At 41.0% G+C, this 12,725-nt stretch overlaps 1 protein-coding gene across 1 annotated transcript; it reads right to left on the bottom strand.

Annotated features, from left to right (window-relative positions):
* Positions 1-3,293: 3,293 nt before the first annotated feature.
* Positions 3,294-12,029, bottom strand: atxn1l (ataxin 1-like). The gene is made up of 3 exons (XM_083940330.1): positions 11,945-12,029; positions 7,875-9,079; positions 3,294-6,339 (listed from the first exon to the last, which is right to left on the bottom strand). Exons 2-3 carry the CDS (start codon positions 8,955-8,957, stop codon positions 4,867-4,869), a joined length of 2,556 nt encoding a protein of 851 aa, XP_083796456.1. The 5' UTR covers positions 8,958-9,079; positions 11,945-12,029; the 3' UTR covers positions 3,294-4,866.
* Positions 12,030-12,725: the final 696 nt, after the last annotated feature.

The raw sequence follows: 12,725 nt of genomic DNA, 5'->3' as shown, positions 1-12,725 counted from the left end.
GCAAAGGAGAGCGTCCATTTACTTAACTTCCATGCATTGGAAAAACGGAAAGTATTAGCGGAGTGGATTTTTAAAAAAAATAAAAAAACAAAACACCACACAAGTTGCAGATTTCATGGTTTAAAGCCTTGGGCCCGAAGAGAATACACTTTTACCCTTTGAGAAATCTGAATTTCTGCTCGTAAGCATAAGAGTGTCAAAGCTTGACATTTCCGATTTGCCTGAAAAGGGAACACCAAGTCTACCAGAAGCATTATTCCATTATTTCATTTTCACACATTGTACAAAGCAGAATTTAAGGCATTATCGACAAGCACCACCAAAGCTATCTATACAAAGAAGAAAAAAATACATCTATCTACAGAAACACACAATCTGTGATTTCTCCATGTCGTTGTGTGCTTTTACATTTTGAAACTCTTCAATTTACCAATAGTTTTAAGTTCAAAACACTGTAAAAGTAGGGCGTTTAGTGCAATTACTTACAGCAACAGACTATCAGTGATGTGAATAAGATTCATCGGACATCTTGGTAGAAGAAGCTTTCCTGCTTAACATGGCACACACTGCTCAAAGCAGAGGGCTAAAAACAAGGATGGTTCTTGCTGTGAGAATCAACAGAAGGTAAAGTCACAGGTGGCACTGCTTGCACCATTTGAATCCCATCAAATGCATCTTGACCTAAAATACAAAGTCAAAGTGGCTTGGCGATTGCGCCAAAAGAATGCTGGACAAACGCATGGAAATTTGAGTTATACTCGTCTCGAGTGATTTGGCTCCGACAATGTGGCATCGTGAGAAGACAATAAAAGTTTACAGATCTGTGAGTCATCAGCGGCGTGCTGTGTGTAGGAAGATGGGGACCACTGAGCAAACAAATAGAAAGTAACAAAGAAAACTACTGTTTTGTATTCCTATGAATTAAAAAAAAAAGGTAATTTTAAGCAAAAATCCTATAACCAGATATCAGAGTACAATGAGTGCATCAGCCTGACCCATCCTGCGGCTTCAGAAAGCTGTACTGAAGACAAATAAGTGTACAATACTGAGTTCACTGCATAGAAAATGCCAAGACTACATGAAATGTTTTCAGGTATGTATGTATATATATATATATATATATATATATATATATACACACACAATTACAATGTAAAAAAGACTCAATGTGGTGAGAGTTTGATGCGTAGGATGTGTTCTTGACTGTAGTCAAATTATTGTCTGAATCTCCCATTGCAAAGCATTTGAAGGATGGGTTTCCAAGTCTATCTTAATACAATACTATCTCCATATGGAAGAATGATTACAGTGACCAATAACCCTTTATGGGCATGTGAGAAATGTTTTAAAAAGGACCAACATGTGAGATTCTGGGGTAGCTATTGGCAGAAATGGAATATAATAATCCTAATTATATTTTCATTAGTGTATATAACCACCTGAAACTAAGAATGGTTGTGTTTTCGTTTTTGCTAACAATGAGCCCTTCATATCACATAGGTAGCGGGTCCTCTTCCATGGAGCCCGTCATGTTGCACCGCCACAGCAGCCCAGAACAGACAAACCTGACACTTACTCTAAACAGGGCCATCTCCCATTTTTATGTCACCTGAGGGCCACTGTAGGTTCTCGGTAGGTAGAGCTGACAGGTATTCCGTTGCTTCCAATCAGCAAACCCTCCCTGCTAGATGCCACTAGGGTTGCAGCGGTACCCCAGTTTACCGTGAGACTATGAAAATATATGGGTATCATACCGTATATATTTGCTTATCTAAGGTATTGAAACTAATATTTAATTTGTTTTCAAAAGGGAGTTATACAACTGTTTTAATTGTAATAAAGTGTTTTTCCTACCCTTCAGTTTTCCTTTCTTTAAAGCGTCATTGTAACTAATTATAGCAATTACTCTGTAATAGAGTATATCGCACTACCGTGAGACTTACCATAATGTGAAAATCTCATATCGCTGCAACACTGGCTGCCAACTGAATCCTACACAGTGGTCCTTTTAAATAGACTTGAAAAAATATGAACCCACCTATAAAGACGCTCATAATGACAGTACCAGAGGATGAGTCTACTAGGCCCAGTTCAGGTCACATGGTTTCTCATGGCCTCTCTACCTGCTGACAGATGTCCAGGCTGATGGTCAGCACCAACAATTTAGCCAACAGTGTGTGATCCTCCTGCCTGAGCACATCCAATGAAAGACAAAATAACAGCATGAAATATTCAAAAGTGATCAAATGTTTTGCCAGAGGTAAATCCAAAGATCTATGACAGAAAATAAACGTTTTAATGGGAATGACTGCTTTAGGAATGTCATCTGATTATAAACCTCTGAATGGTTTTATGTGTGATCTAATTGCACTTGTTTTCAATTTCACCCATTTGGATTTTTTTTCCTTTTCAGTGACAAGGATAAAATTCTGTCAGGAGGAAGAAACTGCAGCATTCATCTTGGCTATTTTGTAAACAGAGTTAAAATGCAAGTCAGTTTTTTTCTTTCACTCTCACCACAAAACACCCAAAAAAAAATACTTCAAAACATATTCCCTTCATTAAAAAAAAACACCTACAGTTCTATGATTCTTGAGAACAAGGTCAGTGTGAAAACAATGTGACATCTTCTATGTGCAACACGAGACAATCATAAGATCCACTGGATAGAAGTATATCCTAGTACAAAAGTGAAGGACCGTTGATGTTAAAATAAAAAGACATAACATAAGATAACTTGATAATGATTAATTGGAATCAAGCCTTTCTCGGAGATGCACTTGAGTAAAAGATATAATATCATCAGTGAGATGGAGAATCATATAGCGGTTTCATCTACAATGATTTCTTGAGAAATTTGTCATGCATTGCTTGTGTAGAAATACTGAAGAAGACGAACTAGTGCATCACTTTTAAAAGTCGGGGGTTAAAAAGAGGGTCGGATCTTGCGCTTCCTATGTACAGAGATATAAAACAGCCCACGGTGAGAGACTCCTGGGGGAGAGCAGTACAGCCGCATGCTGTAAAAAGAACTATTGCTTTAATTTGGTAACTGAGCAAAGAGAACTCCTCGTCACTGACTCACTCGCACGCAGGGGTTTCTCTATACAAGACAAACTACAAGGCCTTTCCACTCTTCTGGGGTTTCAGGCTAAAGGGGCATGCAGCCAGTGATGTGACAGGGCAATGTCTCATTCCCGCAGGTGGCTTTGGTGATGACCAGGCAGTGCCTCCTATGTTAATCAAGCTGTTACATTAAAATTACATTAAAACATTTTTTTAAAAATCAGCCTGGTTGGGAAAGCTTTGAGGTATAGTGAGGAGCAGGGAGGGTGTCGCTCGGGATGGGAAGTGATTCTTGAAAGGGGGAAAGGTTTAACGCTAATGTACACTCAGTGGCCACTTTATTAGGTGCACCTGTCCAACTGCTCGTTAATGCAAATTTCTAATCAGCCAATCAGATGGCAGCAGCCACATGCATTTAGGCATGTAGACATGGTCAAGACGGTCTGCTGCAGTTCAAAGCGAGCATCAGAACGGGGAAGAAAGGTTATTTAAGTGACTTTGAACGTGGCATGGTTGTTGGTGCCAGACGGGCTGGTCTGAGTATTTCAGTAACTGCTGATCTACTGGGAATTTTTCGCGCACAACCATCTCTAGGGTTTCCAGAGAATGGTCCCAAAAAGAGAAAATATCCAGTGAGTGGCAGTTTTGTGGGTGCAAATGCCTTGTTGATGCCAGAGGTCAGAGGAGAATGGCCAGACTGGTTCGAGCTGATAGGAAGGCAACAGTAACTCAAATATCCACTGGTTACAACAGAGGAATGCAGGAGACCATCTGTGAACACACAAAACCACCAGAAGACCACACTGGCACTTTATTAAGCACCAGGTATGCCTAATAAAGTGGCCGGTAAGTGTATATTCTCACCGATGATACTGGAATGCAAAATATCTCTAGTAGAGAACAAAGCATTATTCTAATCTGCGGCATGTATACAAACACACTCCCATGTTAGGAACCTCAAGTCTAAACCAGAGGGTGAGAGCAGAATTTCTCATTTAGTGAAAACTGATTGCTGAACAGACACACTGATTGACTTATCACTATTTTGATTGTAAGACAAGTGGGACGTGCCGCACTTGGCCTGAGAAAAAGAATCCCATTCTTTGCACATCGGCCTCCTGAAAAGGAAGGAGACAGTATCTTTGCTGATAGCAGAGATTTTAGACTCTTGCCAGAGATGCATAACCTAACATACACTGACAGTTAGCGTCAACAGAGCCAAAGTGATCGCAGGAGCCGCTGATGCCTGCAACTCCGCTCTTTTCTTTTTTTTCCTTTTTTTGGGTAAATGCTTTTGAAGGGAACAGGATCGTAGGAATGGAGAAGATAAAGGATCACTGGCTGGGTCAGAGTTGGTCGCTTCACTGTGCTACAAACGCATTCTTTGTAGTCCTTGGTTCAGAAGAGAGTTCTGAATGTGATGGTAACCTCCAAGTATGGGTAGGGGGGAAGTGGGGACAAAGGAGGGAGGGAGGAAGAGAAATGCAGTGTGCAAGGACTATGGTGGGCATTTCATCCGCTACATACTTTCTACTCAGCTTGTAATGTCCCTCTCAGACCTCAGTTGGCTGGGAGAACCACAGGCTCATATCCTTTGGTGAGTCTGAGTGACAACCGAACCGAACCAGAACGTCTCACCAGATAGACAAAGATCTTGTATTTTCTTCTTGTAACGTTTCAGTTGTGCAAAATATCAAACATTCTGAGGCTACATTCGCACTCTGTGTTCCTCTTTCTCTCCTTGTCAGACTCATTCTTACTCATGGTAGTCTCTTCTAATAGTTGCTACCAAATGTGATGCTACTTCCCTGCATTAGAGCGCCCCTCAATGGACAGTTTGACCTCCTGGGGGATGAAAGAGGGCCTTGTGTGGCCGGAGGTGCTTATTTGAGGACGTGGCCCTTCGTCTCCCTTCATACTGTATCTTTGGAGGCCAGGTGAGGACCAGCGCCTCTGAGAAGCACCTAGCACAGCCTGCATTGCTCCCATCCCAGCCCCTGCAAAAGAAGAACCCTCTGTGTGCAAGTGGTAACTACTCTGGCTCCTCGGATGCTCTGTGGAGGTCCTACTTGATCTGATGGGTGACTCAGAGTGCCCGACAACCCCAAAATGTGTGGCTTCCTCCTGATCGACCCCGTCTTTTTCCCCGTCCCTCTGTCTTTCTCTGTGGATGCGATCTAGCCTGAAATGAGATGGAGGCCGTGACTGCTGAGGGGCAGGAGGCCCCATGAGCTGGTGACCAGGCCCTGATGTAGCGTTGGTTTTGCTCAAAGTCCTGGGTAGGTTCTGCTGCTGCTGATGCTGCTGCGGCTGCTGCTGTTGTTGTTGTTGTTGTTGTGAGTGATGGTGTTGTGGTTGTTTCTGCTGCTGTGGCTGAAGCTGCTGCTGCAGGGTGATGGACACGCACACGTCACCTACTTGCAGATGATGGCAGGCCAAGCCGTAGAGCTGGGCTGTGCGCTCAGGGCTGCAGGATGACCAGCCCTGCCCGAACACGAAAAAGGGATGCTCCGGGGGCACATCGATGGTCACTTTGCTCTGCTGCTCCCCCACAGTAAAGTGAAGCGACACAAGTCCCGGTCTCTGCTGGCTACCACGTATATCCACCACCATGCTGGAATCAATCTTAAGCCCTCCGCTCACCTCGGCGCTCCGCACAAAGTCCTGAGTCTGCAGGTCCTCCACTCGCTTCAGTTCCCCAGTAGCCAGCTGGATAATGGCTCCCTTCATGAAGTGTGATGGGTTGGAGGGAGCCGAGGCAGGAGCGAGGCTCGAAGTTAAGGCCTGAGTCACATCTGCTGTAGGCTGGACAGGATGCTGCTGGGGAAGCTGCTGCTGAGCTATGGACGGCTCCGCCCTTTCAAGGAGGCACACTCTGGCTGAAGAATCAGAGGCTTTAAAGCTTGGGCTGGGGGAGGCCGTGGTGGTAGATGCATGGCTGGCTGAGGCATCATTAGCATGTCCTGGGTAGTGGTGCTGTGATGGTTGGGGCTGATGCTGCAGGTGATACTCCAAGGGAATAAGAACTGGTTGCCCATTGGCAAGCACGACAGCATGGCCTGGTTGTCCTGTTTGCTGCTGGAGACCGGTCAATCTGGGATCATTGTAACTAGCAGTCTGGTACGCAGTCCTGCCGGAAATTCCGCCTGCACTCTCTCCCTGGACATCTCTGGCTCTATGGGCACCCTGAGAGAGGTTCAAGGGAGCAAAGGAGACCTCTTTCCGTACTCCACCTTGGCTAGAGGAGGCCAAACGACCAACCACTTGCTGCACCTGGAAGTTGATTAAAGGAATTAAGTATTAGTCAAATAACTTTTAATTTAGCTGAAACACACATAATTCAAAAATGGCTTGTGACACAATTTCTAACAAAACATCCAAATGTTTTCCAACAGCAGCAGCAGGAATTAATATGAAATATCTGTATGGTTCAGTAAAAGAAACACTGCTCTTCTCAGCAGCTTATCCAACAGAAAGGAAGATATATTTTTTCAGAAAAGGGAAACAAGAGAAACTTTTTGTGACTTCCCAATTAAGCAGCCATATATAAACCATATAGAAGACATTTTTAGCATGTTGTTGTCGGTATACTTTTTGTACATCCTGAATAAATCTGCAGCATTTATATATTATAGCATATTTTTAATATTTTTGTACACATTTTTCTATTTATGTTCTTAATGGCAGTACTTTGCTTATTGTTTATTTATTTTTAATTATTGTATGCATTGAAACACCAAGACAAATTCCTTGTATTTGAAAACATACTTGGCAATAAACTTTTCTTGTTCTGATTCTGCCAGCCAGCACAAGGCCCGAAACCTTTACTCATTTAGGTATGAACATTCTTCTGTTAGGTACTGAGGGCTTCGTTGGGCATCTTCATGCAACCACAAATAGCATAGCTTTGGCACAAAGTGGCAGTTGTGGATGCACGATTGTCCAAATACCTACAGACCCACAAAGCACGCAATAGATGAAGGAAGCGGCATCTAAAAATAACATGTGCGACTGAGTCTTACAAAAATGAGGTAAGAAGGTATACAGCTATATAGGAAAGCTTGACTTCTAGAGGTTTAATAATAATAATAATAATAATAATAATAATAATAATAATAATGTAGGATTTACAGGTAGGCTACTGACATTTCTATAAAAAATTAACTCAGATTATAATGACACTCCAAAATAGTGTGTGATAGTAGTCAATTTTTAGTGTTATTATTCATTAATGTGATTATTTATTCATGTGTGATCATCATACATATTCCATGATCAAAAAGGAGCACGGAGAAGGAAGATCTTCCATATCACCTGCCCCCTTGTGTATTTCGAAGTTTATTCCTAATCTCTATAAATCTGTAGGCGATTGGATAAGATTTGGGTGGCGGAAGCGGTCTGGTTTCCATTTGTAGTCTGAGTAGTATTTGCCAATCACGTCTGTGAGTCCTTTGGTTGCATGCAGGTAAACGGTTCGTGTGGAAAAAACAAAAGAGGCAAAGAGCATGAGCTGAAATGCAATCATGTCAGCCATTTGACTATCTTCTGACAATTCAGCTTTCCCATTAACTTTTAGTTATTATTTATTATTATCCACTGGCTAAACCAAAAAGCCCTCAATATTAGCCATTGCCACCAGAGGCTAAATTGTCTTCAGACATATAGCCAGTGGGTTCCGAGAATACCCTTAACATGTAAAAGGGATTTTCATTTACATGTTTCTATCACCAGCTTACTGCTAAAAGTTGGGAATATGGGAATAAATAAGACATAAATCACATTAGGAGACCATCATCAGTGTGTCTTACCTCCAGATCGCTGTCCGGAGTGCTACGCTGGCCAGGTGAGCTCCTCTCATCCAGCCTTCGGTTTAGCAGGCCTCTGTCTTGGCTGTAATCCTGGGCTGCAGAGTTGGGTGCTACCTGCAGCAGACGTGCATTTCTGGCAGTGTAGGCAGAGTCGTGTAAGACCTCCCTAGCTCCTTGCTCTTTATCACTTCCATTCATCTCTGGTTCATTCTCCTGCAGGGCACTGTGGGGGTCTCTGGTGGCAGTGGCAACCCTGGCACCTTGAGGGTGATAATACACTGGTAACCGTCGAGAGCTGAGTTCTGTTGCTGGCAGGACTCCTACAGTACCAAGATGCTGCTGGGCAGCTTGCTCTGAAGGCAGCATAAGTGGGACACCGCTGGATACTGCAACTTTGGCAAAGGTGTGAGCAGCTACCTGGGCCTGGGGAGGTGGGGAAACAACACCTTCCTGTATGACGGATGGATATGGAACAAGGTGGGACACAGCATGCTGCTGAGAAATGGTGCCTGAGGGAGAGATTAATGATCCTGGGACAAAGCCAGGGGGTAGAGCGTAAGGTACCGCAGCATAAGGGGAACTAACAAACTGGAGAGAGGAATGAGGGATCTGGGCATACCCAAGAGGAGGATAGGAAAGGCCTGGATGCTGCAGAAGAGGAGAGTGTACAGTGTAGGCTTGAGAGATGTGGCTTAACACTGGGTGAAGACTGGTAGGTGAGTAGGTAACAGATGGAAGAGCAACTTTGTAGAGCATACTGTACTGGTCAACCGGCACTGCTGGCATGCCATCAGAATTATCCACTCCATAATGAAGACCTGGCTGAGCTCGTAGCCACTCTCCCGATGGGGTCCCTCCCTGAGTGTCACTGTTGGCTGCAGAGTTCTGGATGGAAACCACTTCATCTTCTCCGATACCACCACCTGCAGCACTACTGCCGCCTCCACTGCTGCCACCTCCTCCTGCAGCCCCAACTCCTCCTGCCCCTGCCCCTCCACCTCCACCTCCACCGCTGTTACTAACTAGGAGGTCCCTCTTCTTAGGAGGCAGGCACTCCTGGTTGCGCTCCTGAGCTTGTTTCATTGCAATCCTCTGACCAAGCGAGTAGCTTTACTGTACTGCACAGGAACTGAAACTTGCAAGCCAGTCAGCCCGCACAGGAACCAGTTCTGAAATCACCTGGCTGACCTTGTCTGCCAATTCACCTAGAACAACGAGCAAAAAACAGTATTGATAAGTATTGATAAGCAGCACAATTAAAAACGGTTTATTTTAGCAGGTTGCATGCGGCCTTATCACATCTGCACTAAAACTATCAATATACATGTCAAATTAGATGAATTAAACAATAAAATGTCACAATATTTAGTTTCAGGATGAAAAGCATTATTGGTGCGGCTACACTGTCACCGAGAAATTGATGGAGAGAGAATGTTGCCACAGTTTATTTGAAAAATATACTACTAGACTGGTCACTGGTGTGAAAGCATGTTCTCTGGTGATTCAATAAATGAATAGTCCCTATTTTTTGATACTCCTGTGAATTAGATATTACCTAAATATGTTCTCATTGTATTAAAAAACTTGGAAAACAGTTGCAAGTGTTTTTCCATACACTGACTTTGTTTACATGCATGCACACAAATATTGTGATGTAATAACAAAATCACAATCTTCAAATGATATTCCCTAAAAATATTTTACACCAGGTAATCTTCGAAATTTGTATGTACTTGTTATTAGAAATGTTTGACAGAATTGTGTACCATGTTATTTCAGCATGTTTTTATCACGATAAGATTCAATTGCAAGATGATAGATTATCAAATCGAAAAATCGTGATGAGTAATTTTCTCACTAAGGTGTCCTTTTACAGAACATACTTGAATTCTCAACTGCTGTGCCTTTTTGCTGTGTCGAATGTTTGAATTTGTAAAAACCAATCTATTCGAAAAACAATTTTTGGCTGTACCATTCCATCAAACGGACATTTTCTAGAGGTCTTGGATTTAAGATTCTTTACTGTGAGTTTAAACAAAGCTTGGGTGGAGAACATGGGTTTAAATTACTTGCCCATTGGAGATTTAAACACCAGGGGTTATTTTCAATCTTGTTTCATAAACCCTCAATTATCAATAATTTACAATAGCAACAAGCACATGTCTCCTTTTTTTAAAGCATGTAAGAAGTTAGATGTGGTTCATCATGATCTGAGCAGGACTGAACTCTAGTATAAAACACTGTACACCCAAGAAATGAGTAGGTACAAGTAAACTGCATATTTAGTTGCACTGAACTGACATATACAAATACTGCACCACACAACAAGCTAGGAAAATAATGTCTGACCACTGACATCATTACCTCTCAATTTTACGGTAATTAATTATATACTAACATAAAAATTAAATACGTGCTCCAGCACTTGTACTTTTTTGTTTATTTAACTACAAAGAGTTAAAAGGAAACTAAGCCCATTTTCAAAATGTATTCGTTGTTCTTATTGTCTAAGACAGTTCAAAACTATGAGGAAACATGAGCAACTCTCCCAAATCTAATACTATAGTGCTAAAACATTAATGTCTGATGCCATCAAGTATAAATTGTGGAGTTGCTCCATAGACAATGACGTGGGAAAGATGATATAGATGACACTGAGAGCAGCCAAGGGAATGGTATAATATATAGAAACATTTTCTGTGGCTATAATTTATTATTTTTGGTTCATGTTTTAAACAGTAACTGAAAAATAACAAAAATATTGAAAGAAAGTTTAAATTGTTATATCTGAGAAGAGTGTTTGGTGTGGTGATAGAATAGGTTGGGTTTGGTTCACCAAAATGAAATAATAAGCCCTCTTTTAATTTCAGCTTATTTCTTTTTTATCATGTTGCTGTTGGCAGTTTGAACCTACAGTTTTTCATTGTAAAATGTAAACATTTGTTTACATTTTGCTTTTGTTGCGTTATACTGTGACATGTAGTTTATCAAAAATAAAATGAAAATAGCCTAAATGTAACAATCAAGTAGCTTTTGGAGGAAAATGTTTTGTTTAGATGAATCAATTAATCGACAAAATAGTTGATAGATTAATCGATAGAAAAATGGTCCTTAGCAGCAGCCCTAAAGAAAAAATCTATTTTGTAGATTTTAATAAAGGGATCTTTTAACTCAATTTGTCTTGAATGTAATTTTGTTTTAAAAAATCGTATCATGAACTCAGTATTGCGAATCGTATCGAATTGTGATTTCAGTGTTTCGTTACATCTCTAACAGATATATAGATAGATACACAGATATATTATGTGTGTCTGACACTTACTTCTCTGGTTTCTGACTTTGAGAGAGTATGCTGATGTTGACAAAAAAAACCTATTGATTAAACTTTCCTAGGACATGGAAACAGCATGGAGTTTCTTAATTGAGGCCCCGTTGTGGTGTAAAGTCCCTCCTGACTCAAAAGAGGTAAACAAAAAACAACTTGAGTTAAGTTCTTGGACGTGCACCAAGAATCAGGCTTACTTATTTATAAAAAATTGAACTTAAACCAGCATTTTTTTTAGCCTATGACTCAGACTCAGAGTGGGTTTCTGGTTTTGACTAAAGCACAGTTGTCCAGAAAACTAGAGTAGACCTGCTTCCTGAAACAAAACCCTGAACAGCACAAGACAGGAAACCTCTGCTTTACACATGTTTAGTTGTAAGTTTTCTTCCAGTTACCGACTCACTTCACTTCACAGTAACGAAGTGTGTTTACCGTTAGCTCACTGGCTGACTTATAATCATTCATTTGACATAAACACAGGAAAGTGACAGCATGACACTTCGTACATTAACACTTAACGTAGATGGTGAGTTCAAATGATAGATAATGTTATATGAAGCTCTTTAGTTATCACTAATTTATCACTAAAGGTTTCGGCTAGGTAGCTACGCGGCTAACTCAGCTACATCTAGCTAGCGTCGCATGAAGTGACTGCAGTCCTGCTCGGCTCACATCGACTCACAACTAACATGGCAAAAGCACAGAATGACAGATGTCTCTGCTTTGTTTCGTAGTGTGGACGTACCTCCAAATGTCATCGCGAACAGACTTTTCTTTGTAAAAAGTTGATATGTGGAGGGACAGTTGAAGAAATCAAGGCTAAAGGAGTCGAGCCCATTTGCAAGGCCTGCAAAGGGCGCTCACCAATGACGTCACTAACTTACTTTATTCAATTTCCTGTTTTTTTTCATGCACGTACTACGAGAAATAAGTAAGTACGGTTACGCAACTGTATTTACCTTTTATGTATGACTGTTTACTTTACATTATTTTTATTATTTTTTCCTCCTTTCTATTGGTATTATTATCGTGTTCAGAATGTATTTCTAAAAGCACTTCCTTTATAATCCGTTCTTAATCCTGTCTATCTTTGATTTCAATGCTTTTGTGCCATTTGGCAAATGCTTTGTAACATTCATGCAATGTATGCATATACGTAAATGTTGCCATGTGTATTTTGTGCATATTCAAAAAAATAAAAATACGGTTACACGTTTTTGTCCTACCTACATCCAAATACAATGCAAATTTAATATCCTCGATGTAATTTTAAAAGATATTCACAGGTCATGTGCTTTTCAGATCGTTTAAAAAGCCCACAAATGAACAGCTCTAGCCCTATTTAAGAATATTCATAATTAATTGAATACATTTAAAAATCAGAGATCTTTTTTTTTAATATGTCTGAAAATATACATTAACATGAATGCAACTTATTATTAGCAAAGATACTTTTGTGGGGGGAAAAACATTTACACAATATTTCTGAAGGCTTTCTGGCTTATAGGCAAGGTAGCCACTAAGGT

The sequence above is a fragment of the Echiichthys vipera genome (assembly GCF_963691815.1).
Source record: "Echiichthys vipera genome assembly, chromosome: 1".
NCBI classification, from domain to species: Eukaryota; Metazoa; Chordata; class Actinopteri; order Perciformes; family Trachinidae; genus Echiichthys; species Echiichthys vipera.
This window is presented reverse-complemented; position numbering and strand designations above follow the sequence as displayed.

Coding starts and splice junctions, on each gene's coding strand:
- atxn1l (XM_083940330.1), bottom strand. CDS start 8,957: ATGAAACAAGCTCAGGAGCGCAACCAGGAGTGCCTGCCTCCTAAGAAG. Junction 6,340..7,874: donor CTCCGGACAGCGATCTGGAG/GTAAGACACACT, acceptor ATCAACTTCCAG/GTGCAGCAAGTGGTTGGTCG.